The 25884-nt window shown below is 52.7% G+C and overlaps 9 protein-coding genes across 9 annotated transcripts; 5 read left to right on the forward strand and 4 right to left on the reverse strand.

Moving 5' to 3' along the window:
- Positions 1 to 35: 35 nt before the first annotated feature.
- On the reverse strand, positions 36 to 1282 carry DSM5745_04348 (TauD/TfdA family dioxygenase; the record flags this gene model as incomplete). The annotated part of the gene is made up of 2 exons (XM_026746364.1): positions 36 to 690; positions 738 to 1282. The coding sequence occupies 2 exons, from the start codon at positions 1280 to 1282 to the stop codon at positions 36 to 38; spliced, it is 1200 nt and encodes a 399-aa protein (XP_026605360.1).
- Positions 1283 to 1797: 515 nt separating this feature from the next.
- On the reverse strand, positions 1798 to 2859 carry DSM5745_04349 (uncharacterized protein; the record flags this gene model as incomplete). Its single annotated transcript, XM_026746365.1, has 1 exon — positions 1798 to 2859. One exon carries the CDS (start codon positions 2857 to 2859, stop codon positions 1798 to 1800), a length of 1062 nt encoding a protein of 353 aa, XP_026605361.1.
- A 301-nt stretch (positions 2860 to 3160) lies between these two features.
- DSM5745_04350 (uncharacterized protein) lies at positions 3161 to 5181 on the forward strand (the record flags this gene model as incomplete). The annotated part of the gene is made up of 5 exons (XM_026746366.1): positions 3161 to 3623; positions 3677 to 4101; positions 4151 to 4254; positions 4305 to 4542; positions 4609 to 5181. 5 exons carry the CDS (start codon positions 3161 to 3163, stop codon positions 5179 to 5181), a joined length of 1803 nt encoding a protein of 600 aa, XP_026605362.1.
- Positions 5182 to 5780: 599 nt separating this feature from the next.
- On the forward strand, positions 5781 to 6867 carry DSM5745_04351 (RTA1 domain-containing protein; the record flags this gene model as incomplete). The annotated part of the gene is made up of 2 exons (XM_026746367.1): positions 5781 to 6584; positions 6646 to 6867. The coding sequence occupies 2 exons, from the start codon at positions 5781 to 5783 to the stop codon at positions 6865 to 6867; spliced, it is 1026 nt and encodes a 341-aa protein (XP_026605363.1).
- Positions 6868 to 7993: 1126 nt separating this feature from the next.
- On the reverse strand, positions 7994 to 9624 carry DSM5745_04352 (Zn(II)2Cys6 transcription factor domain-containing protein; the record flags this gene model as incomplete). The annotated part of the gene is made up of 4 exons (XM_026746368.1): positions 7994 to 8340; positions 8385 to 8609; positions 8776 to 8838; positions 9195 to 9624. The coding sequence occupies 4 exons, from the start codon at positions 9622 to 9624 to the stop codon at positions 7994 to 7996; spliced, it is 1065 nt and encodes a 354-aa protein (XP_026605364.1).
- A 4077-nt stretch (positions 9625 to 13701) lies between these two features.
- On the forward strand, positions 13702 to 15591 carry DSM5745_04353 (S9 family peptidase; the record flags this gene model as incomplete). Its single annotated transcript, XM_026746369.1, has 1 exon — positions 13702 to 15591. The coding sequence occupies one exon, from the start codon at positions 13702 to 13704 to the stop codon at positions 15589 to 15591; it is 1890 nt and encodes a 629-aa protein (XP_026605365.1).
- A 489-nt stretch (positions 15592 to 16080) lies between these two features.
- DSM5745_04354 (uncharacterized protein) lies at positions 16081 to 21298 on the forward strand (the record flags this gene model as incomplete). Its single annotated transcript, XM_026746370.1, has 3 exons — positions 16081 to 17656; positions 17704 to 17858; positions 17924 to 21298. The coding sequence occupies 3 exons, from the start codon at positions 16081 to 16083 to the stop codon at positions 21296 to 21298; spliced, it is 5106 nt and encodes a 1701-aa protein (XP_026605366.1).
- A 1884-nt stretch (positions 21299 to 23182) lies between these two features.
- DSM5745_04355 (uncharacterized protein) lies at positions 23183 to 24310 on the forward strand (the record flags this gene model as incomplete). The annotated part of the gene is made up of 3 exons (XM_026746371.1): positions 23183 to 23374; positions 23452 to 23715; positions 23774 to 24310. 3 exons carry the CDS (start codon positions 23183 to 23185, stop codon positions 24308 to 24310), a joined length of 993 nt encoding a protein of 330 aa, XP_026605367.1.
- A 340-nt stretch (positions 24311 to 24650) lies between these two features.
- Positions 24651 to 25687, reverse strand: DSM5745_04356 (uncharacterized protein; the record flags this gene model as incomplete). The annotated part of the gene is made up of 2 exons (XM_026746372.1): positions 24651 to 25601; positions 25646 to 25687. 2 exons carry the CDS (start codon positions 25685 to 25687, stop codon positions 24651 to 24653), a joined length of 993 nt encoding a protein of 330 aa, XP_026605368.1.
- Positions 25688 to 25884: the final 197 nt, after the last annotated feature.

Below are 25884 nucleotides of genomic sequence, written 5' to 3' on the forward strand. Positions count from 1 at the left end.
TATATTCATCGGAAGTTAAAGCTACCTCGGAATGATCATTCTGCATCAATAGGACATTTTGGCGGTTGATCGCCTGTTTGAATGCCGCCTCTCTTCTTGTTGTCGGCATCGGCAAATGGAATTCTCCAGCCTCCCTCGCTTTGTGGTACTCCCAACCATAACCTCATGAGGTGTCTTTGGGGTCGTGGATTTCCGTCCTCGTCAAGGGATCCAGGAGGGTAGTCGGTGTATGCAGTGCGCGCATGGAAGATGTGGGGATTGTGCAAGAACTGGATGTCGCCCGGCTCGAGAATCATATGCAGGGATAACTCCTTGCACGTCCGCTCCAACACCTCAATGGCGTACTTCTGCTTGTCCGACAGAGGAGGGATCTTGGCATCAGGGCCAGAGTTGAATCGAGCTAGCGACGTCGCATTGTTGGGGTCGAACTTGCCGTATACTCTTGGGTTCGGACCAGTTTCGAGCCAGAACACCGCGCCCCGATACCACGGCAACTGCCCTTCAGATACCTCCCCCTTCCGGTCGAGATACCAATTCGGCTCAGCCAATGTTCTCACAACATCTGGGTGCTCACGCTGCAGCTTGTTGTAGACGTTGTGCGTGGAGGCAATGTCCGATTCACCACCAGAGAGTGACTTGGCAATGCATAACAGACCAACCATATCTCCGGCATCCGTGTGGAAGAATTGCCTGCGATAATTAGATTTATGTGATGAGAGAAACGATGGTGGGCATACCTGGCATTCGTTCGGTAGATTCGGACCTTGAATGTCTGCGTAGGGTCCTCTCCCAAATCCTTGACATGACCAAGTACATGGCCGCGCCCGTTCTGACTGACAAAGTACCCCAGGTACGTGCCAAGGCCCATGTAAGCAACAGCAGACTTGTGCAGACCCCACTGCCTGACAGGCAAGTTCCTGAACCGGAAGAAACCCTTGCCATTGAGCAAGTCCCCGCGCAGCGCATCCATTCTGGCCGAAAGAACGGGAAGGGGAAATAGAGCCTTGGTGATCCCGGTCAAGGGCGTACCCGAAGCAATGAAGGCATCCGCCGCCGCACCAATCTCGGCGTTTTCCTCCTCTGTGAAGGAATGCGTCCAATGCTCGGGGCTGTCTCGATACTCGGAAGCATCCCAAACAGTCGGACCAGTCATTTGCTCGGGGAAGTCCTCGTATGGACGGAGGAGTGACCAGTCTGGTTCGTGCTGCCCAGAGGTCTTTAGACCGTCGGGAAACAACGACAGAGGAACGGATGTATCACTTGTGGTTACTGTGGAAGACATCTTGCGAGACTTGGATTTTGGGCAACGTTTCACAAGGGCTGAGGGGGTGCAGACATGATTTATACCTGAATTTCGGAGTTGGTGAGAGTTGACGACACGGCTCTTCGCTCTGCGCAGTCTCGGTACGTAACCGACGGTCCAAGCGACGGTCCGCTCTGTATGGTACATGTCTATGTCTCGACGAGCCCCAGCCAAACACAACCACATCAAGATTAACATGGATTTTCCATCATTGCCCCTTGTCCAGACTCTTCTACATACTGGAAGCTTACAGCAATAGCTAATGTCGAATCCTGCTAAGCTTCAAGGGATGCTGTTCGGCAACTCGGGCGAAATAAGCGACGTCCCTTCCGGTCGCGGTCGTCGCCGTCACGCCATCCAGGCTAAAATCTAGCAATGCGTCAGGCTTGTTGCATCATCGTCGGATGATTCCTATGGGGACTCAATTGACAATACGAACAATTGATAAGGTAAAGATAAACAGTTCATTGCTTACTCGGAAAGCACTACTCTACCTAATCGTTATCAACATATTCCGATACTTCCTCCGCACGATACACGCTCCCGATATCCGAATCGGATACAGCTGCGTTGGATGGCAGAGCTCGCTGAGAGTATGCCGGCCATCTGGTCAGATTGACCTCGGGTGTCGAAGCACCATGGTCGGACACAGCACTTCCTCCCACATGGTGTGATCCCTGCTGGAAGAACCCCAATACGGCGTCTGTATCGCCAGCGCCCATGAAAGTTATTGACCGGGCGCCGAGATTGCTGTCTCCGAATCTCTGATCAACTCCCCCGTGTAAATGCTGCGTTGCGATTCCGGCAAACAATCTCGCTTCCTGCGCCGCGTTGGTATTCCCAAACTCAGATTTATATCGCGCATGCTCCTCGACGTTATTCGCGCTCTCCCGGCAAAGGCTCAGATGTTCACGAAGAGCCAAATCTCGATCGGCAAGCCTTCTTCTTTTCTCCTCGCCAAGGTCATTGCCCATGACTTCAATTGTAATCTGAATTTTGTTCATCCGGTCCGTGATATCTTGCATGGTCTTGCTGGCCTCGCCCTGGTACCTTTCGATCGCATCATGGCTATTCGTAGATGTGACACTATAACAGCTGAAAGTTAACCTTGGAACTTCGCCGTTTGTCGGGAATAAAACTGGAGCATACAGAACCAAGCTGCTAAGGGCGAGCGCGAGGCTCTCTCGAGCCAAGCTAATGTCCATCCTCAGGTCTTCGATGTCTTCCTCCTTCAACGCCAACCTCATTCGGTCCCCGAGACTGATCTTGTCGGAGTTCTTTGCCGATCTGCCCAGCAGATACTTAAGAGCATCACATTTGAGCTTACACCTCGACAAGACCGGTGATAAGTCAGGATACTGCTGGCCTATGTCGGCGGTTGGTCCCCCTAGATGTTTGTGCAAGCTCTCCAGGATTTCGACAGTCATTCGAACATCGAATTTGGCTCTCTCCAGAACGTCCGGCGCATCTGCAATGCCTTCAATGACTTTATAAAGCTGCTTAGCCGCTCCGAGAACGGCTATAATACCAGAGACAATGCCGAGTGGCTCAGCCATGTTGCTTGACGGTTTTGAACAGCCCAAATTTGCTGGATGCACCTCAGCTCACTCCTATACCCCGCACTGGTTACCGTATACTGAGTCACTGACCAGCCGCAAAAGCAAGGTTGGCGGCTCAACAGCCAATCTTCAACAGTCACGTGTAGACTGTGCTACACACCATTGTTCTTATGACCTGCAATCTTCTGTGGAATGAACACCCTTCAATCTTTCCCATGAATAAGCGTTGGAAGGCTACACCGAAAACATCCATTTGACGACAATTTCCAAGTGCTCCACAGCAACCTATCTCCGTATAATGGATCGACAACCGAGTCGTATCCACCAGACCTTCGGTGAAACAAGCCTCGGATGCAACGCCACGGCAATCCAAGGCTTTTTTCAGGGATGCAGCATTACCACGAACGCTGCATTAACCCCCGAGACGGTCTTGCAGATTGAGCTACTTACCAAACTCCTTTCCGCTACTCATCTACCGGCAGACTCATCTCGGATATTCATGAGCGTCAGCCAGCTTGGCTTCCTTGGTGGAAGCAAGGAGCAAGTCCTCCGAGAACATGACGCCAAGTCGGTTATTGGGAATGTCAACAATATTCTTCAAGAGCTGTCGCGTCCGCTGGATTCAACGGATGCGAGTGGGAATACGTTACTTGCGCAGAAATCTTTCAAAGCGAATCATACTGAGCGCGCTGACGCTCTAGCTATGCTTGGGAGGATTTTGGACGCAGCTACCGAGGTTCATATCAACAATGAAGCGATCGGTAAGATATTGCCTTATCTTTAGTTTGGCAGCTCATCAACTAGGCTCAAGTAGCATACCGCAGAAGCCGCCCGGGGGATTTCGAGTCTATGAGGATGGCGAGGATTACGCACGAGCGCGCTATACCTCATTGCAAGGTGCGCATACAAGCATGGAAGAGTGAGGTCCAGAACAAAAAGGGACGCAAGAGGAAGTACGAGCGATTCAGTGCCAGGGTGGATATCCAACCGGAACTTGTGGGAGACGTCGAGCGAAGATCCTGCATATCAGTCTATCTGCACCAAATTGTAGATTTCGACCATCTGGTGGCTCGGACGACACTTCTACCTCCTGCGATAATAGCACGAAGAATGGTCCCGGATAATTCGCCTGTTTTCCAATACATTCAAGAGAACAATTTCAAGGGATTTCAACAGCTTCTCCACAAAGGCGACGCATCGGTGTGGGATTGTGATTCCTCTGGCCGCTCTTTGATCACGGTAATACGTTGAAGATGTGTAGAATCCAATGATGTGCTAACGCATAAAGTGCGCATTCCGGTTGGGTCGAACCCAGTTCTGTCGTTACCTGATCGAGAACGGGGCGGATATAGATTGCGTGGAGCATTCCTTCCTTAGTCCAGGCAGATATGTGTAAACACCCTCTGCGGAGACGAAGCAAGACCAGGTCTAACATGATACAGGCCCCTTTTAGATCAAACGATCCTCGAAGAAATGGGATTTTTAATTCGCTTTCCAAGGGATCCTAAGCTGCTTGATAGCTCCGAGCGGCTTGATTGCTCCAGGCCGCTCGACAGTCCTGAACCACTCGATAGGGATCTCGCCTTCAATGAATGTCGAAGAATGATATTGGAAGCTGGTGCCGATCCAACAACAACCGTAGGAGAAAGGTGTCTCTTCTTAAGGATGTTGTGCTCCACAGTATGTCTACATTTGCTTTAATATATGCTACAGACCACATAGCAGCTGAGGCTAAACAGTATGCAGAAGTTTGAGGAACGGAATCTCAGTAAACCTACTGTACTCAATCTTATTCTTCGACACAGTTCCCATTATCTTCGCACAAAAGAACGCGATTCTATGGGCCGGACGCTCTTGCTTCAGTACTGCGCACCTGCAGAAGAAAGTTTGGGCCCAAGAGTCCAGGGCATCAAGACTCTCCTCCAACTAGGATTTAGCCTTGATGATCGAGATAATGAACTGAATACTTGTCTGCATCTCTCTCTGGAACACTTTCTGGCATTCATAGCTGGATCTCAAGATTCCAGTCCAGACGATGTTGATAGAAATATTTTTGGGTCCATAGACGCGATGGTCTATATGCTGCGTTGCGGTGCGGACATTAACGCTGTGAACAGGAACGGCGAGACGCCAGCCGACGTGGTGCACCGAAACATCGACTTTCCGCTAGCGGATTACAGTGATGGTTATGCTAGTCTTTTGGAGGTGTGGGAGGATGTGTTGGATGAGTATTATAACGGCACAATAAGTGAGGAGGAGAGTGGGGGAGATGGAGAGGACGACGACGGAGGAGGCGTCGTCTTGCAGGAGGAAGAATAGTGTTGTGGACACCCACGGCCAAAAGCCCACTGGCCTGCAGGCGATGATTGCTGTACAATATGGTCTCCGCAAATATGAGTCCGACGCCCTTCGATCTTGACTGGTCTTGCCTAAGAACTTGGACTCGGGACCTTGTCCCTCGCAACCTACTACACCACAAGAGCCCTGCAGAAGTCTCGCCCGAAGCTGCTGGATGGCAAGGGTCTATTCTCGACTTATGAATGAAAGACTGCCAAGCACCGGTCAGCTGCCGAGACTCTGCGCTGGCCATCTTTGCATCTCGTGGCTGTGCTCGCATTCTAAACGAGAGCCAATCAAATCCCGATCTGCGCAAAAGTACACAGCACCGCTGCTCGCATTCTCGCACTCTCTGAATGACTTGAATATGTATACCGCATTCGTTTCTCGTTATGCTTAGCCAGACAAGCAATGCGAGTGCGAGGATACGGACTGAGCCCTGCGCCAGGCAGACGTGTTATGGCTCTTGACAGACAATGTTCCGTCCCACTATATAACAGCGCTTCAACAATCTTCAAAGAAAGACCCAGTTCGTCGACTTCTACCAAATCTCCCCAGCGCTCTCTAATCTCATCGTCAACATGTACATCAAAAACCCCGATCTGACCAAGCGCGACACCGACTCGGACGACGAAGATTGGAGCCTCTTCTTCTTCACCCCTTCCCTCGCCGCTGCGATCCTCTTCGCCGTGCTGTACCTCATCCCACTCATCTACCACAGCTACATCTCCTGTGTTGCCTACAAGAAGACGAGCAACAAGTACTTCCGCTACAGCTTCTCGGCGCCTATAATCATCGCCACGCTGATCGAGATCAACGGGTACGCGCAGCGCAGTGCGAGCACACAGTCCGTGCAGGATATCGGGCTCTTTGCAACGAGTCAGACGATGATTGTCCTTGCGCCGGTGCTTGTTTGTGCGAGTTTGTACGTGCTCTTGGGCCGGGTGATTCGGTCGACTTGTTCACCACAGCCACAACCGCAAGGGCATGGGCAGGATCGAGGTGGGAGGAGGCGGAGGAGACGCACTGGGACGGGTACCGGTATTGCTAGGGAAGAGGAAGGAAGAGCATCTGAGAAAGCCGCCGACGCAAAAGTCGCAGGCTTCATCCGCATCTCGCACCTCCCCAAGATCTTCATCACGCTCGACGTCGCGGCCATGCTGACACAGGGCGGGGGGAGCGCGATTGCGGCGTCGGGAGAGTGGGAGGGGACACTCGAGGAGATTGGGACGGGCGTGTTGATTGGTGGGTTAGCGCTGCAAGTCGCGACATTCAGTGCGTTTCTTGCAGTGGTCATCAAGTTCCATCGACGGGTTCTGGAGAGGAGGGAGGAGGGGATGCGCATGGTTCTGAGGGGCGTTTATATTGCGGGGTTCTTTATCATGGTATGCTCACCCTCATATCCTGTCTCTTCTATTTGAATTATGCTAACAGGATTCTGGGTAGGTCCGCTCCATCTTCCGTCTGATTGAGTTTGCACTTGGTACAGAATCGTATGTCATGACGCATGAGTGGCCGCTGTATGTGCTTGAGGCGGTGCCGATGCTGATTGCGTTCATGGTGCTGGGGTGGTATCATCCGTCTAGGTGGCTTTCCGCTGAGGCTTCGGGGGAGTCGAAGGCGAGGGCGTGGTATGAGAGGCATCGGGGTGGGTTCTTTCAGAAGTAGGTGGATGGGTTGTTGTTATTTGAGTAGTTTTTGTCTGTTTCTGTGGGTTAGGGTTATGTCGAGAAAGGGTTGGTATGGATGGCTATCTTTGCCCTTCTTGAGGTCTCTTTGGTCTTTCGTTTGTCCGTCTATATATCTTCGTTCGTCTATAGTTTATCAAATATTATAGAACTCCAACACCTCATCCGGCACCCACCGCCGCAACCACTCAACAAACCCCTCCAGCTCACAATTCCACTCCGGAAAGTCCCTTCTATGCCTCTCCACCTCCGGCAGCAAATCCAGCGCAATATAGCCCACCAACTCACCAACCAACCCCTTCATCTCGCTCGACAAGCCCGCATACATATCCTCCACCCATCGATAAACCAAAAAGCCTCCGCCAACCCTCGGAATGGCCCTTTCCCGCGCAAGCTGCATGTACACGGGCTTCATGAACGTGTCGACAGTGATATAGTGCACGAACAGCGCGCGCGAAACATGGTCATCGGCGCCAACGAACGCCATGAACTCGCTATTCCCCATCTCCTTCCACACCTGGTATATCCCCGCCAGCGCCAGGAACGCGTGTCGATGCGAGAGGAGCAGCCCCTCATAGCACGCCCTCAGCGCAGTCCAGAACGCAATATGTGCAGGAGTCTGTAAGTACTCTCGCAATGCATCCAAACACTCCATACAAGACCCTATAACAGCTTCATCCTGCACAGCGCGCATCCCCCCCTCAAGCCACCCCGTAATCATCCCCTCCATCTCCTGCGCCCCTCTCAGATTAAAAATCACACTTTCCCTCTTTTCCTTCGCGAAATACCAGTCCGTCACGAGCCCGCACCCGCGCACCATCACCGCGAAATCAATTACCCCGTCCGCCATGTGGTGCGCCTGGAATGTAAGCGTGTAGCAAGTTGCGAGGGCGCCGTCCATTTCGAGGATTGAGGGGTTGGGGTTTGAGAGCGTGGCGTTTAAGGCGGAGAGGGCTTTGCCGCGGTGGGAGATTGCGAGGGCGTGGTATGTTGCTCTTTGTTTGGTGCTGGTGCTGGTGGAGGGTGTTATGAGGGCGCAGTGCGAGGCGCCGAGGGAGAGGAGGGCGTGGAGGAGGGCGGGACACTAGCCACAACAAACAACCCCATTAGCTTCTGCATATGGCAAGAGAAGGAGGAGGGCGTACATCATGCGCAAAAGCCGGGATGGTCGAGAGCCAAGTCGCCTCGTCGCCGAAGGGGAGGTGCGGGCGTGCGTCGACGAGGAAGTGGTGCCAGAAGCGGAGGTCGTCGGCTGTGAAGGGGGTTGCTGCGAGTCGGGTCGACAGGGATGGCGATGGGGATGTTGATGTCGATCTTGACGAGTACGAGTATTTCTGGAGGCGCGTCTCTTCTGGTGGGGGTGGGTAGACGCAGTCCAGCTCCTTGTGTAGACAGTTCCCGCATGCGGGTTTCGCCTCTGAGCACTTTTGTTTCGCACGATCAGCCTGGAGCTCTCTAGAAGATACCCTGTAAGAGCTTGAAGGGTGTGGCGCGCACCTTGATCCTCCGACTCTTGCAGTTGTAGCACCCCCGGCGGGACTTTGTATGCGGTCGTTTGACGCGGGTCCGGGGCGGGGTTGAGGTGGGCGTTGGGCCGCTTTGAGGCGTCGAGAGGGTTCCGGTGAGCTGATTCTGATCGAATAGAGGCGATGGGGGGAGGAGGAAGGACTGGTTGAGGTTGAGCACGAGCTCGGCTGGGTACTCGATCTCCATGGCGGCCATCTACATGAAAGACTTAAACCAGAGCCTTAGGAAACGAGACGAATTGCTCAGAGGAGCAGAGATTATTTTGAGAACGGGCGGCTTAAGATCTGGGCGTTGAGGCAGCACTTTTCTCGAATACGAGGCTGGCCCTGCGCCACGCTGAGTCCACCAATGATGAACTCACAGATCTCGCATTGTGACTTGGCAGAGTCATTGACAGGGAAGAGCACGATGGAAGGTTTGAGATCTGTTGAGTTATGGTTCTTAGATGGTTATGGTAATGCAACTAGGGCAGGCAAGCGTGCAGCTGAATATAAAAGACACGACCATACCTAAAAGATACCAGCTAGATACATATAGACCAAGTCCAGAACATACGGCAACAAGCAGCTCAACTCTTCGCACTCCCATGCCCACCCAGATAACACCGATGATTGCGAAACCAGGCCCGAATATGCGGATCAATGTAGTTCGGATCCCGGACCTCCTTCCTCAACGACACCATCAAACAATGCTGCATATGCGCCTCATCCACCCAAGTATCCAGCCTGGCCTCCAACCGCCTCGCATTCACCGTGATACTGCGATTCATCATGTACGCACAGTGCTCGTTATGCTCGCGCTCACTGACCCACAGCCAGCTGGGCCATGTCGCGGGATCCCCGTACATGATCTGCTCCTGTGTAACGACAATATCGCCGTGAAGGTCGGCGAAGAAATCGAAGTTCTTGTCTTTTGTGTGGAACTCGTGCATGGCTTCGTCGAAGCACGGGTTCGGCACCCAGCCGTTCATGAGCAGGTCGAAGGAGCAGTCGGGTGGTGGGGTGGGGTAGACGGCCTCGTCGCAGATGATGTACGGGCCGTGGGATGCGTCGGTGTGGATGGGTAGGGGGCCTGCGTAGGAGTGTGACTCGATGAGGGTTTGCACTTCTCTGGGGATGTGTCGGAGTAAGAGGAGGGTGTAGAGGGTTGTTGTGAAGAGGAAGAGGAGGGAAAGTGCCAGACTGCAGGCTGTCAGGGGCGAAAGGTGCATTGTTGGCCACCGGCGTCTCGCTTTTGGACATTCAAGAAAGTTGATGTGTTCTTCCTCGAGGTAGGTGTTCCGGAGCGTGTCCAGGTCGCACATGTCGTCTTTGGGTCTCATTTTGGCGGGCTCCATTCTGACTTCTGGCTTTTGACGAGAGGCAGGAAGACAGTCGATCGCGATATCCTTCTGTGGGGCATACGGACGACCTCTTTGATAAATATCAATCTTCAGATCGGGGACGGGCGTGGCCGTGGTTCTGGTTCTGATTCTGATTCCAGTTGGGTTCTGCGGTGGTAGCCAGATTAGGCCTCAATAGAGTCATGCTTGGCGTTCTTATTGAGAAGACGGTGGCGCCACTTGCGTTTATTGACCTGTTCTCCAGTTATTCAATGGCCTCTGTCCTGTCGAGCCGAGAGCTACCTGGCATTGATTCTTTGTTCCGCACGTGCGGCCCGGCTCCCCAGTCTTGTCTGCATTGTGCAATAGAGTTGCTGTGGCATGGCGTAATCTTGTGCCAATCTATGCAGCGAGCTGTATTGTCGGACCTGAACTGGCACGTGCAAAGTACTAGTTAGTGATACCAAGCAGGTGCTGTGAAGCCGCTCAGGTGCCATATCTCCAAATCGTGGCTTCTGGTGGTCGTTTCTCTGCACAAGGAACACGAGGGGCGTCCATCACAGTGCGCTATGTATTGGGTAGGTAGTTTAGTCAAGCCATTGACATCGACGAGCCGCCTTGATTCTCCAGGACCAGTACGGGTTCTCGAGCATGCGTAAACTCTCTTTCTTGTTTGGGCCCTTCATTGATGCGATGTGGCGTATCGGAAGAAAGCCAAAAACATGGCAGAGATTTCTGGCCGTACACCAGTGCTCAAGGTAATAATGACATGAAAGTAGACGAAGAAGTCTCCTGAATGAATAGAGTCGAAACGTTCTATTCATCCTTTGGCAGCAAATCCTATTCGTACGAACTTATTTGTTGCTGTTTAGCGCAGCACGATCTCATAGTCTCATTGGGCTGGTATTGGCGGCCTTACAAGGACAAGGCGTCTGCTCATAGATTCAAAACGGTCACGCAATGCCCAGACTCAACGCACATCCTTATCACGTACCGAAGCAGGGTCAAGACCGTACAAGGCCTAACGGCCCTGTTAAGCAGCCTGCTGATGCCGCCAGCGGTCCCGTGCACTTGTCGAGCAGATGCAAGAACTCATGATGAAAGTCAACCTCCCCCGCACCCGAGGTCCCCAGACCAGGCTGAACGGTTCTAAACGCGGTCCTTTGGGTTTAACAGTCCAAGCGGTTCTTGACCATCCTGAAACCCCTCAAAGGCCAAACAGTCTTCAACATCTTTTCCATATAGCGGGTTTACAAGCTCAACGGCACCTGCACTATCATCGACCGAGCGAGCAGCATAGCCGCGAATTGGAGCCCTCTCGTTTTGACGGATTTCAGGTTTGCGACCACGATGACGCGCCGGCCTTGCATTTCTCACAGCGGAATTCTGTTGTTCAAACTGGAGCAGACACTGCGCACTGTCATTCCAGTTTCAGAGTCTAAGCTTGTGTTTGGTGTGTCAGGGCGTCGCCGCAATCGACGATGGGAAAATACAGAGAGTCCGCGTTCGGTGGTGCTCTGCTTGGGGAATGCGTCCGACACAGAGGTCGATGAGCGATGGGCAGAGTTGCGTGGTTGTCTTCTAGTTCTGATCCTTCGCTTTCCTCTTCTTTTCTTTCTTGGGTTCAGCGACGCTACCAGAGATGGCAGCCGCCTACCCTCCAAATTGCGCCCACCATTCCTTTACCATCTTCTCATCAATCTTCGCAAACAGGTGTTTTGCGGAGTTGATCTCATGCTGAAATGAGATGGCCTATCTTCCAGGTCGAAGTCACCGCGCGAAGCAGTGCGTTCAGTCACTGTGCAATCGCGGTGGAGATCGCCGGCATGTAGGTAAAACACGACCGACAGTAGGTACACCAGATTCGGTGCGGCACCAATCACGCCATGTGCGCGGTCAAGGTTGTCTGTCATAAGGGCGGCGCCAAATTTGCTTTCCATGATGAACTGGTTTGCCGCGAGTCAAGAGTGCAAGGGCAATTTCTAGGCCTGCGCGCAGCCGCACGGCTTCCATGTCGGCAATGTGTCGCGACAGTGGATGATTGATATCACACTCAAGGCGACAGAAAAGGGATCACGCACACAGCTTGGTAGTCTCGGACTTTGCTGTCCAAAACCTTGTTTGTGGACATTATTTGATTACATGGTTCACAAGGTTATCTAGGCTCTTGAGGGTGCGTTCGCCATAAGGTCGGCGTTATTATTTCGGATAAATAACATTCACTTGAAATGAGTCGATCTGCTTGCAACGAGAGCATCGCCAGACAGAGGACGGAATCCCTCTTTGCTGGGCATTGTCGCCAAAGACGCCGACTCCACGGGATTTAGGGAATTTTTACTTCTTGTAATTGACATATTTGGCTGTTGAAAGGTGGTGCAGCATCGTCCACTCCTCGCGCGTACCGACCTCCCCATTTGAGGTCTCGCGCCCTCTCTTAACCACAGTTGGAGAGTGTGCAAACCATTCATCGACCACGCTTCGTCTGCGGCGGACTTTGTGACCCAGGCTTTCAGCTGGGGTTGGATCTGATCTAGGCACAGGTGGGCAGGGGTTGTCTTGCGGGGCAAGGACTTTACGCCATCGATTTTGTAGCGTGGATGTTGTAGTTCCAATGCATTCAACAGACTTCCGCACTTGTCACATTGGTCTCCACTGGCATTGTCATAGCCGCACTTTGGACAGATTCCTTCAACAAAGTGATCTTGTAGAAAGGATTGGTGTTTCTCGCAATACGGCTGCATCTCAGGGCGTTCTTCTAAGAAGCAATTGTCAAATAGCTTCGTAACAATATTCGAAGTGATCTCAGTTTGTTTCGTCGTCGTTGTACGGCCAAAGTAACCTAATTCGATGTCAGACCACTCTTACCCAGCTTTGTGGATGCGATGATACTTGTCGCAAAGTGCCTGTTGTGCCCTCTTCCAGCGCTCTGGTTCCGTTGGCGGTCTCGGACTTGTCGGAGAGAAAGGCCACTGCTACCGTTTGGTCCTGTACAAACTGCTTTTTGAGATAAGGCACCCAAGCACTGTCAGGGTTGTTTAATCCGAGCCAGGGCCGTCTGGATAGGATAAGGTCTGGTCTTTCCCGTGCCGCTACGCATGGAACTTGTTGTTAAAGAACCATTGATACTTGTCAAATTGTTCAACGGCAAAAGGGCGGAGACGCTCTTGAAGAGATCTCGCGTCGACTGGCCTGAGACACGCGAGAATAACGCTTTTCTCATTTCCCGACAAAGGCGATTAGGACTTGCTAGATTCGCCTGATGTGCTGGCCATGGGTCTTCCAGGATGTGCGGCGGTGGGAGACGGTTGTTTTGCTGCAGTGAGTAAAGAGTCAGATATCGATACAGACGCAGTTGTGTAGGATGAATTTAGCTTACAGAACCGGCGAAAAGAAGGGGTTCGAAAGAAGCCCGTATTTTCAGCCTCGTCCGGCGAAGTGGAAGGGGCCTTGCGGGGCCACGTCGATGTGCAGCTTGTGTGACCATCATCGTCAAATCAGCCGATCGTAATTCACTGAACGTCCTATTCTTTCTCAGCTGCGAGATGCGACCAAGAGAGCAGTCTCGTGTGTTAATGCGAAGGAGCGAGGACGAACATTGATACTGTAGTGGAAGGGACTCCTCGGTCCCTGAGCACCGTATACTGATGGTACTCCTCAGAGAGCTTCATATAGAACGACGGTTACCTACCGTTCGAATTCAAACCCTCAGCCTAACTTCGCTCTTAGAAGCTGTACCGTATACTAAGGCAGTCCACTTATATCTCGAACCTTGCGGCGACTCAAACCAGGACCCAATCAGGAGCATGCTTGGCCAGTCCAAATCCTTTATCACAAAGACCAAGCAATGGCGCAATCTGACACCATGACCCCGCACGTTCATAAAGACATCGAAAGATCTCCAACATCGCCTCAGCCTCCTTCCTCCCCACTGCCACCGTGTATCAATTGTTGGGAGCGTCGAAAAAGATGCCTCCGCCCGCTCAATCCGCTGCATTGTCAGCATTAGCAGACCTCAAACTCCCCAAAGACATCCACATCTCGCCCGACGGGTCAAAAGCGGTCTACGCCCTCGAGTCATTCGCAAAAAAGAACAAGAAGGCGGTCTCATCGCTTTGGATTGCAGATGTTGGTGTTGATCACTCCGCGCGCCAGATTACGTCTGGCTTGTTCAAGGACGAGAAGCCAAAGTGGTCGCCCGATGGACGGTATATCGCGTTTCTTTCTGATAGGCGATACGTTGGCAGTGAGATTTACCTGCTGGAAATTGGAGGGTTCGGCGAGGCGTATCCATTGACGGACGAGCAGGCTGGGCGAAACGTGAAGGACTTTGAATGGAGTCCAAGCGGTAAATTGATTGCCTTTGTTAGTCCGGATGGCGATGTCAATGAAGAGGAGGTGGACGGGGATGAGCCCATAGTATTCGGAGGCGATGAGGGAACAAACAATCATCGCCTCCGAGCATTTGACGTTGGAAGAAAAACTCTCCAAACGATGTCACCACCGGACGAGAAAGTGGACCTCTTCTCGTGGAGTCCGGGCCCTCACGCCGTCGAGGTCGCATATACCGTCTCAGATGCATCTGTCTCTGGGTTCAGCTGCGGCCGAATCAATATTGCTTCTATCGCCACCAGCCACGGCGAATCCGAGACATTCATCACGACGAAAAGCCCGATTATCTCGCTTGTCTGGACGCAATCGGACAAACTCCATTTCATCGCTCGTCCACCACCACCATATACCCAACCGGCTGTGTATGAGGCGCGAATCAAGTCGAAGCAGTACGGGAGTTATTTCGGCTGGACGGGCGAAGCTCTTTCACTGCATAAAACACGAGAATCGGTCGTGGCCTGCGTACAAAATACCAACCATGAGTCCGCGCACGCTTTGGGCGTTGAAGGTACAACCTGGCCTTTTGATAGCTTCTTCGATTCGGAATACGAGATCACATCATTTGACGCATTCCGGAAACCTGACTCGGATGACTTCATCCTGGTTTTTGCGCGAAGCAGTCCACAAGTCGCGAATGAGGTATGGTCTGTCTCCTTCAAGGACGGAAAACAGCAAGGTCTCGTCAAAATCTCATCACACAACTCAGCATTTGACGGATTCCGCTCAAAGCGTATTTCAGCTACCGGTCCAGATGGATGGGAGTGTGATGGATTGTTGTTCTCGCCCAAGCCGGTCACTCTCACTCGTCGTCTGCCACCGACCGTTGTCCTTGTTCAAAGCGAACATGTTCTCCCTTCTTTCTCGATTGGTCCTCATCTTGATGTCGCGTATTTAACGAGCGCCGGATACGCGGTCCTCTGTCCGATTGTACGTCCAACGAGCAGCGGAGGCAGGATTGGTGAGCAGTATACGGAGGTCATTGCTATTCTGAAGAAAGCAGTGTCGGAGGGCCTGGTCGATGAGTCGCGCGTCACAATCAGCGGATGGGCAGACGGCGGATTCCTCTCTTCGCTCGCGGTCATCCGCAACGAGTTCAGTTTTCGCGCTGTTCTCTGTGGTGGGGGCGTCGTGGATTGGGACTTCGTCAACGCAAACGGCGATTCCTCATGGCCGGCGCCAGATATCCCAAGCCTCTCCAGGAAAGACAGTGGAATTGACATTGGGAGAGCGGAAGCTGAAAGCAAATCTGGAACGAGACAAACGCCACTGCTCATCCTGCACGGGCGAGAGGATGACGTGGTTCCCGTTTCTGGGCCTCTGGCATTCTGGCGGCAGAGGCAGAGGTGGAACGGGGCTGTGCAGATGGTGCTTTATCCGAAGGAGAAGCATGTCATTCGAGGCCGGGAGCAGCTGCTTGACTTGTGGACGAGGGTGCTGGGATTTTATGAGAGGCATGTGGCCGACTGACGTATGTTAATAGAAGTTTTCGTTGAATGTATATTGATTGAATGGTCGAAGTGTTGAGTGGCTGCAGAGGTGCGAGGAGCTTCCGTTTGACTACCCCGCCACGGACTCTGGTCAACTCTGCTAGTGCTTTCCATGACCGTTTGACTCTTGCTCATATTTACCTTTCCAACATCTCGCTCCTTTCCTCTCTCAATAGCGCGAAGCCAAGCACTCTTCCCGTGGTTTTTCTCTTCATGGTCCACGTCCCAGAACTTATTTCTTCTCCTGAGTCTTCCAATTCTTTTAGAGCCTCAGCCCTTGCGCTAGCTTGATTGAGTGTCCGACGTTGCATTATCGCCAGGTTGCGGGGCTACGGTACCTAGTGAGGCTCTAGAGTCATTGCTCCAGACTCCAGTGAGTCACTTCTCCACTTGGCTATCTAGCTCATGATTATTTATCTCACTAATCTCTCAGCATCAACGGACTATCCTCGCGTCGTCTACAAACAAAATGATTCCTGACGCTCTGCAGCCAGCAGCGCTGCTTGCTCAGCCGCAAGCACTGGCTTCCCATCTCCGCACTCTTCTAGATGCCGACCAATCGCTCGAAAACCTCACCTTGATCAACACGTGCATTCTTGACCAAGTCCACACAGAAGCAATTCCCCCCTTCGTTTACAAGATCTGGCTACAGTTGACATGCCAGTACACGTGGCAATTCACCGTCTCCGCCCTGCGCGATCCATCCCACAGCGTCCGTGCTGCCGCCATCTACGTCGCCCGACGCCGTCTATTCCGCGGCAGTGTTTGGAAAGAACGTGGATGGGATCTACTCGGGGGCGCGCAGGGAATCAAAGACATTCTTGATGACCTGCCACTGGCTGAAGTGAAATGGCTTGTCAAGGTGATTTTCGGACGCTGTGGCGCAGGCGGCCCCTCCGACTGGGATAGGGAGTCGGTATCCGTCTGCGTCGAGGAGTTCCTTGCGCTTGTTGAGAACACCGATCGATGGACTTCGAGATCGCTAATGCCACATGTGTCCTTCTTGTACGCGTATTGCAGGGCAGAAAAAGTTGACCAACTGCTTCGGTCGCAGTCGCCATTGTCCTCCGCGATTCTCGGTTACCTTCCTCGCTTCCACATGCCACTACTGCGACGGATTGCGATTGGAGCGGTCGCGATGCCGGAAAACGTGCGACGTGACATCCTCGAACGGTGCCGACGCTCCCTGCTCAGCTCGAAGGAAGCATACGAGCCCATCTACTACCAGGACCAGCCCTCGGCGATATCTGGGTTCCCCGGGCTAGTGTTCGGCATGGATCTTGTCATCGCCATGGAAAAGGAGCCAGAACAGTACAGCCGTTACGAGTACGGTCAATGGGTGAAGGCAATCCTTCAACAAGTGATTCGCAAATTACTGCCTTTCGAATTGGTCCTTGCCATATTCAACCGAGCCCTACCAACTCTTCAACCTCCCGCGAGAGCACAGTTTCGCAAAAGCTCCCGTTGGCTTTCATGGGACTTCTATAAGGACGTGGTGCAGTTTTGGTCAATTGCACGTTTTGGTCAGGCAAAGGATGCTTATGGGGACGTGATAGCGACATTCATAAAACGGCGGCGCACCAAGCCACTCTCGGTGCACCTGGGACCTTTGGAAAAATGCCTAATCCAGCACCTGCTGCAAAAGAAGGACGACCGCTTGGACGTCCACCAACGAAGCCGGGACACGTTCTTTAGGACCATAGGACAGCTTGTCTCGTACGTAGACCTGAAAGGCAGGTTGGAGTTTCTGCATTTGCTCTGCCGGCACTCACCGAGCCTGGGCTTTGACCTCACAGCCTGGCCGCCGTCTCAAAGAGAGCAAGAGCTTGTCCCAGTCTGGGATTTCAAGTTCCTGAAGTATAGTCTGCGCCCAGAACACTCGAAACTGCTATTCAGCCGATCACTGCATATCCATCGCTGCGAGGACTTTCTTCCCGCCGGCGAACCACGGTCCGGTATCCCGTCATGGGAAGAACAATGCTTCTTTTGGGCAGAGTGGGAATCCTCCGAACCCGAAGAAACCGGGTTCCGCGTGACCAGGAAAGGTAAGCAGGCCGCTGCACTCGTTTATGTACTTACTCATGGAGATCAGCTCTGGACGATATGAAACTGAAGTCGATGCGGGGACGCCAGCCGCACGAGAGGCTGCAGTGGGCGAAGTCGGTGGTGAAACTCGCGGACACGGCCGGGAATCTGGATTTCTTTGCGGAGATACTTGAGTGGAGTAAACGATATATACGGGACGCAGTGAGTTGAATCTATTCCAGGTGCTCCCCGTAGACCACTCTGGCTGACTGATGTCAACAAACAAGCTGGTCTTTCGTGATTTACTAGGCGTGATAACGACGAGTTGCTGCGGACACATGCTTTCGTGCCGAACTGCCTTGAAAGGAGAAACGACATCTGTGCTGGAATTGAAATCCTGCCTGCTGCGAGAGGCGCAAATCGGCCATAAGATCTTGGAAGACCTCTTACAAACATGTTTACTTCTTCTCCGAGAACCATGGGCCCAGTCATCTATGGCGAAAATGACAGCGGGGATAAAAGGTATGCTTTCGAGCGTGGTCGGTAACAGGATGAACGCAGTCAGGAAGTGGTCACAGCCCTGCGATGAACGCGCATCGATCCCGGAAACTGAGGCAGTTGAGATACTCCTCGAGCCTTTACTACCTATACTGCTGAGATACGAGCGAGAAGGCAACACAAAGGGTCAGACCAGCGTCAAGTGGACTGGCCCGTCCGGGTTGCTGGTTCTGTCTAGTTGCCTGCCCGACGATCCCAATCCCGGGGAGCTATCATTCGTCGATCGATTGGCAAAAGCACGAGACGAAGTCTGGCAGCAGCTTCGCGCTGAGACTGATCCAAGTGTCCTTGATCTAGGATTAGGGTGGCCCCGCGGGCTTGCAATCCAACATCTAGTTAGCAGCCCGGACTGGCTAGGCCATGTTATGAGGCGGCCGCACCACGCACCCTTCCTGTCATCCAGAGCCAACGAGGTGCTTTACAGTACCATTGGCATTATCATGGTCGAAGTATCTAAGAGCAAAGACCGTGCTGGTGAATTTGTTGATGACCTCAAGTTTATCATTCGTGCTCTTCTCACAAATGATGATAAAGAAGCCAAACGTCGTGATATTCTAGGGGTGTGGGAATACTATTCAAAGTTATTACACCCACATCCGGCCTATCTCGAACTGTTCAGGGACTGGCTTGTCGATCGTATTCCTTACTGGGAGGTCGAGACGACAAACATCATTCGTCCTCCCATCTTGCCCGTCAGACCGAGAGTATCACCCGTGCCTGCAGGATCAGGCCCCGAAAACACCCAATGGAATCCTTGCGAAAGCGATTATCTTGTTTCTGAGACAGCCTCTGGAGATCAACAACAAATGTCTGACAAGATACCGTGTACGATGCTGAACTGCCGAATGGTGGGCGAAATACCATCCGATGCTCTTTTCGTTCGTCGAAGCAAGCCGCAAGCTATCCCTGAGCCTCTTTCAATCTGGTCTCCCAATCTGTGTTTACCACCGAGAGACAACCGAGACTCACGTTGTGTCCAGGAACCTATTCTTCTAGCAGCACTATTATTCTTGGACACGCATTGCAAGAGCCCTGGAATACTTGGAAGAAAATTCCCCGATGTCGACTACCCGCGGTATCCTCCGGTCTATCTGACAGATGAGTTCATTGCGTTCCACACCAAAAGCACCCCATACGAAACGTTGGTTCCGCCGATAGAGGTGTTGAGAAGGTCCGCTAGACGAGTTCCTCCGCGACTTCTGCGAGACCTGATCTGGTCGTTCCTGGATACTTTGAAAGCAGAACCCAACGCCCCCATGTACTCCACAGTCCTGTTTCGCACCTTCGACTTGATTGAAACTCTTCTCGTCACCGATAAGCCGCAACTGGCAGTCGACGTCGTTCTTCGAGTCTGGACGGACTTTCCGCACGAGTCTTCCTTTCATCGCAGAGTGAGCCTCGCCAAGCTAGGACGCACTCTTACCCGCAATCAGGCCCGTGATATGATGTGGCGGCTTACCGAGTATGTCTGCGACGCGCTGAAGCAGGCTCAACATAGTCAAGGCCCGCAACAGAAGACAGAGGGCAATAATAGACCATTCGTCAAAGTCACAACGGCGAAGATGCTCGCACAGGCCTTGGCGGAGGCGAACTTTCTCGCACAGTGCGATCAAATGGCGATGTTGCAGCGATTGTTCGATTCCGCGCGCCACATCGACATTCGTCGTGAGGCCGTCGCTGCGCTACTGGAGCTCGTCAGCAACAGTGACAGCCCCGAGCCGTACAAAGTCTTTGCGTCAATCGCTTCCTCTGTCGCAGGCCCCAACGAGCGGGAGATGAGCACTGAAGCAGAGTGGGAAGCTGCAGAGAAGGAGGGTCCTCTTCCCTACGTTGGACCAGTTTCCGAACGTCCGATCCTGGACCTGGTGGTTTCCACTGCCGCGCACAAAATTCCAGAAGACATGCGGGTGGGATATGTCCAGAGCGTCCTGCTCCCGCTGCTGAAGGAGTCCACCCGTCAGCATACCCGATGGATGGCCGCGATGAGTTCTAGGCTTGGACCTGGCCTACCTCTTGGCGACCGAGATCTTGTTGACCACCGAATCGGACCATTCGCACCAGACCTGCCGGATGAGATCCTCCAAAAATGGGCAAACTATCTTCCGTGCTCCTATCTGTGGCAGTACCATCGCCCCTGGGCTTTGCCTCGCCTTCAACACGAGTCACTTGTTCTAATTGATAAGGCGCTAGCGGTGACAACTGACGTTGCGCTTAAAGAGATCAATGTTCAAGATCATTGGCAGGCATTCCTCAATCATTTTCGCTCCCGACCTTCTCTCCATCGTCTGGACTTCCTCCTTGCTCGATTTGCTGACAAGGGATCGAAAGCGCCACAGGGGCTTCAAACGTCGCTGATTTTGGAAGAATTTATTGTTCGAGCCGAAGCCATCGCAAGACATCCACTAAAATGGAGCAAGTCCCGCAAGGAATACATCGTCTGTCCAGATTACACACTAGTACCACTGCGCCTCCTCCGAAAGAGCCGGGTGGACTGCGTTAACGCTCTGGCGAACCATCATGACAAGGTGGCTGTATTTGATAGAATATCTGATGCGATGAAACGAGTTGTCGAAATATGTGAAGCCGTCCGCAAAGAGGCACGTCCAGTCAACGGGTATCCAGTTACCCTGCCACCTTCTTTCGAATACGATATCCTCCAGCTCCCGTCTCCGATCTTCTACCCAACCCCGCCCGCCTACGAAGCAAATCCCCCCTCTGCAGCAGAAGCCTTCACGGAGCACCTCATCGACTTCATCATTTGGCCGTGGTCCTCGGATCCCATTTTTCTGCTGAAGCTCAACGACTGTTTGGAACCTGTTCTGCGCGAGATTCCAGCCGCTGATTTGAAGAAATGTATCTTGCGTCTCGGGATGGCAGGTGCGGCGAGCAGTGAGGGGCGCAAATGGGATGATAAGGGTGCTGTGTCGTCTGTCATGGTGAAGTTGGCGCGTTCGTTGTTGGGGCGCTTGTTTTCCGGGTCTGGGTCTGGGTCTAACAGTACCCGGATGGACTCGGAGATATTGGCGATGATTGAGGGGTGGAAGAGGAGTGATCTTGAGTTTGTGAGGCAGGTTGCTTGGGAGTGGGAGTGGCCATCCAAGTAGATTGCCTCATGACACACTTGGACGAGAATCTTTTAATCAGCGGGAGGATTCTTCAACAAGCGGAGAATGCTTTGATCAATGGAGAGGGTCTAAGGCAAGTACGTAGCTCGGTACCATAGAGTGCTAGATACATTTGCAGAAAATCGAAGAACAGAACCACTCTCTGCTTTTCCAGACCCCATCTGCCTCAACCTTGAGGCGTCAACCTATTCTTGAGTACCGTATCCTATAGTGACATGAATCCCGTTCGTAGCCTTGCCTTATGCTCGGGTAGCCAACCCTACCACCAACTCATGTGATTACGCCATCGTCCAAAAGGCTAGGCAGGTCAGTGCCCTGCGATCACATCATACCAGACCTGGCAGTAGTATACTGTGCAAAGTGGTATAGATGGGTGCAGCACCAACTTCTCCTAGCTATGATTTTTCCCTTCACTCGCTGCAAACGGAAGGCAGATGGGCTGGGCTCATTGGCTCTGAGCTTTATTTTCCCTGGCTTGAGTGTCCTTTGCCGTTGGCACGTACCTAATGTTCTACCTACCCTACTTCCTTATTATCCTGCGAGTCTACCTATTTGTATTCCAGCCCTGGGTATACACCTTCCAAGCACAGCCGAGCCCCAATGTGTTGGTCATCCGAGAGCACAATGGCATCCATCACCCGACTCATGACTACTCCGACTTCGAATACCGGCCCCTGAGCCATCATCAAGCGCTGGATGGAATATTGTTGTCGACACAACTTCCCCGCACTTCTGCCCATGACCCACTCGCCCCACCACCCGCCGGGCCGGACCGAACTGAGCCCTAATTCATACAATTACGTCAATCTACCGCCGTGCTCTGCAGCTGGACCATGGTCACATTCTTGTGTCTTGCGCATGTCTATGTCTCGAATTATTGGACCCAGGTGAGGACTGACAGATTGATAGATCTCGGGAGTCTTGAAGTCCGCCATGCGGCACAGAGATCTTTGGGCCGATCGCCGTCTAATTGAGAGTGATTGCTGAAGTCGTTTGGATATATTGTATCTTGGCCACTGGAGATGAGCACAGCAGGACTGGGAATATCATATGTCCCTTGGTGTTTCTTCCACTTTTAAGATAACTATCGAGACTAGAGGCTCATGCTGTCCTTCATTGCCGTCTGCCAGTGTATTCTGTTAGACTCCGCGGTGATCATGGCCTCGCCTACCCAATAATCGTCAGTTCTGGAAGCACTGCTATATACGGCGAACGGCGAGTCAGACGCGGCATCTCGCTCCGCAACGAGTAACATGAACCCCGCCACATGGAAGTCCGTACTGTGTGGCCTAAACCACGAATATTGCAACAATTCCACCTACCACGAAAGGCTATATAAGGCTTCCTCTTGGCTGTCCGGAGTAGAAGGTTGTGCTGCAAGAGACCGAAGTAGCATCCATTTGACATTATATACTGACGGGAAATATCCATCAGGACAAAGGAAGAGTTGACAATGGTCGACTCGTGATGCAATCCCCACAATGAAGCAGGTGTCTGGTATGTATTCCGCACCAACCGTTCAGAAATATGGTTTGAGTAAGAAGCACCGCTGGTGACTTTGCCTCAATGCTGGAAATAAGTTCCGCTAGATGACTCGCGTCAGCTGCTACCTTGCTATCCGTCATCTACATCACCGCATTTACATCACTCCAGCCCTTTACAGGTCCGTACATGTATAAGATCGACTGTTAGTTGCTCTGCTTGACTAGACAAACAGGAGTCTTCGACCATGGCCCATAATGTCCATCTCCCGCAGGAGATCCTTGATCAGGTATTTCACTCTTCATCCATTTTCTGGAGCTCAGCTAAGCTCCCCAGATCGCAGATGAATTCATCGACCACTGTCCGAACAAACGGTACGCCATGCATATTCTCCGGCTTGTAAACCAGGCCTTCTACCACAGCGCGAACCGGCATTTCTACCGCCACAGGAATGTCGTTCTAGCCTTCAACAGTGACCGCAATAGCAGCTCCGATATCATCGACCAACCAACGCACTCCTTCTCCCAGAGCGCCAACGCACGATACGTGAAGACCATCGCAATTAGTGCGACTGTAACACGCAGCGACGGACACCCAAACGCCAACAGAATCAACACGCCCCATTTCCCTCTCGCTTCCCCGCCCTACAGGGCCTGCATATCTCCAACGACCCCTGCTTGCTTGCGTTATCCCCAACAAACAAGAACACAGAAGACCATTGGAGAAAGGTTACATCCGAAGCCCTCTTCGGCGCCCTACAGGAAGCATCGAGCATGGGAATTCGCATACGGACTCTGACCCTCTCTTTCGAACTCGATAACCAGCACCTGAACAACCTCTGGAACCCAGCCTACCCTCCAGCCAACCCCGAAGATCCAGACGGATCCGACGAAACGCCTACCCTCGACACAAGCGTAATAACGCGCTATCTTCGCGCCGTCATCCTAAACCCTCCGCGAGCTAACGATCAAGGGCGACTCCCACGGTTACCTAGAGTCCACTCCGCATCCGACGGCGGAAGGCGGCCTGCTCCAGGCACTGCAGTCCGGCGGCACCCTGCAGTCCCTAACGCTCGATTCCATCCCTCCGCATCCGCATCCGCAGCACGACTTAACCCGCGATACCGTTGCCTTCGCCCGCAGCGGCTCACTCCGACTCATCCCTTGCTCCGCACCCCTCCGCCATCTCCGCATCGAGAACACGACCGTTCCCGCGGCGGCCCTGCTGGCCATCAGGTCCTCCTCCGCGTCCCTCGGGACAGTTTCTGTATGTTTTGTCCGCGCCGTCAACGGCACATGGAGGCAGATATGCAAGAGGGCCATCCGGCACTGCGTGCATCTGACAGATCTGACGGTCAAGGGGTGTCGGATCTCTGGGCCGAGGAGTGCCTGGTTCTGGGCGCAGCGCGTTGTCGACGAGGATGCTGTTGATCGTTGTATGGATCGGGTTCGGCTTAGGCGGAGGGACTGTTGCGTGGGGGATGTTATAGTCATGGATAGGCAGGCATAGATGCGTTCGGTTGGGATTTCACACCGACGCATGCCTTGCATGTTGTCGCTTGAGCTCTTGTGTTTGCTTGTTGCTGTTATAGAGGGTTTGTTATTGTTTACCAATGTCATTTGTTCTGCGACAGGCGCCAGTCCCTTTTCCTGTAGGATGACGAACACAAGATTATGGTCCCGATCATTGCCTTCTCGGGACCTATAAGTCCCATGGACGTCCACAGGTATAGATACGCTAATCAAATCTTTGCCATCATGATATACCTCAAGGCATCGTCCAAACCGTACTGGTTGATGCATGCAATCAGAACACAAAAAGTGGTACTGCTGCCGGCTACACAGGGAAATTAGCCATTAAGACGCAGCGCACGACACTCAATCAAGCGAATCTGCTTCCAGCTAGCCCCAGGAAACCAAGTAGAGCGCAGGCCAAACGTCTTCAGGGTGGCGGCGAAGGTTCGAAGAGCCGCTTGCACTTCATCCGCGGACAGCTTGCAGGTCTGGAGATGCAGTTCGCGGAGCGGCGCCGAGGTCGGTAGGAGAGATAGGCAGCGTCCATCCTCGCAATTAATCCTGGCTAGCCTGAGGAGTTGGAGATTTGTTCCGAGGGCTAGGGGCTCTAGAATGCGGCTTTGGGGTGGGATGGTGTGCCATGACCCGGCTGTGAGGGAGAGGGCCTTTAGGTGTGGGATTGCGCGGGTTAGGTAGCACGCGCCGTTTGGGATTAAAAGCTGGAAGGAAGATTCTAGTTCGTTTCCTGCTTGGGTGGCTGCTTCAGATTTGGATTCGGACACAGCGGGATCTGGGACAATTAGTTCGAGGGGAGCGAGACTGAGCATTTCCAAGCGAACTGGGTATGTCAAGAGAGTTTCCTGTATCGCGCACCAGAGTGCAGCGCGCCATTCTCTCGGCCTGTACGGTCCCCAGTACTTGGGCTCGAAATCTAAATAGAGGTGGCGCAAGGCTGGGAGCTCGCTCAGGGCGACGGAGATCTCTTCCAGGCGTTGTTTGACCTCTGGGACATCGTCAAGGTTGATTTCAATATGGCGCAGGCCCGTGACGCTCACGACTCTTATAAACCGGTCGTGACTTTCGTGTGGCAGTGATATCAGTTCAGAAGCCAGCTGGGCTTGTCCGTGAGCACGGCGTTTCCTATCCTTGGGGTCCAGGCTATATTCCACAACGCAAAAGAGAGCCCGCGTAGCAGCCCAGTAGAAGGCGCGATTGACTTCGCGCAGACGTTGCAGGGTGGGGATATTGTGTTTATCATATCTGTTGGTGAGGAGATGTCGGACGATCTGAGGCTGTTAGGTTGGGACTGGAATGTGCTGTTGTTACGTACCTGGTCGATTAGTTCTTGAGGGAGACTACTCAGCGTCGCCATTTGGTTGATGATGATGACTTGAGGATGTACTTCCTCAGTGATACACCTAATCCTCCTTCATATAATGACAAGACTATATATGACAGACAGGCCTTTGAGTCATTTGCCGGAGTTGATCTCCGCTCAACGTGTACATTACGCTATACTACGCATCATCTGGACCAGCCATACATCCTTGCTTTCGCTGAGGACTGGAC

The sequence above is a fragment of the Aspergillus mulundensis genome (genome assembly GCF_003369625.1).
Source record: "Aspergillus mulundensis strain DSM 5745 chromosome Unknown scaffold_3, whole genome shotgun sequence".
NCBI lineage: Eukaryota > Fungi > Ascomycota > Eurotiomycetes > Eurotiales > Aspergillaceae > Aspergillus > Aspergillus mulundensis.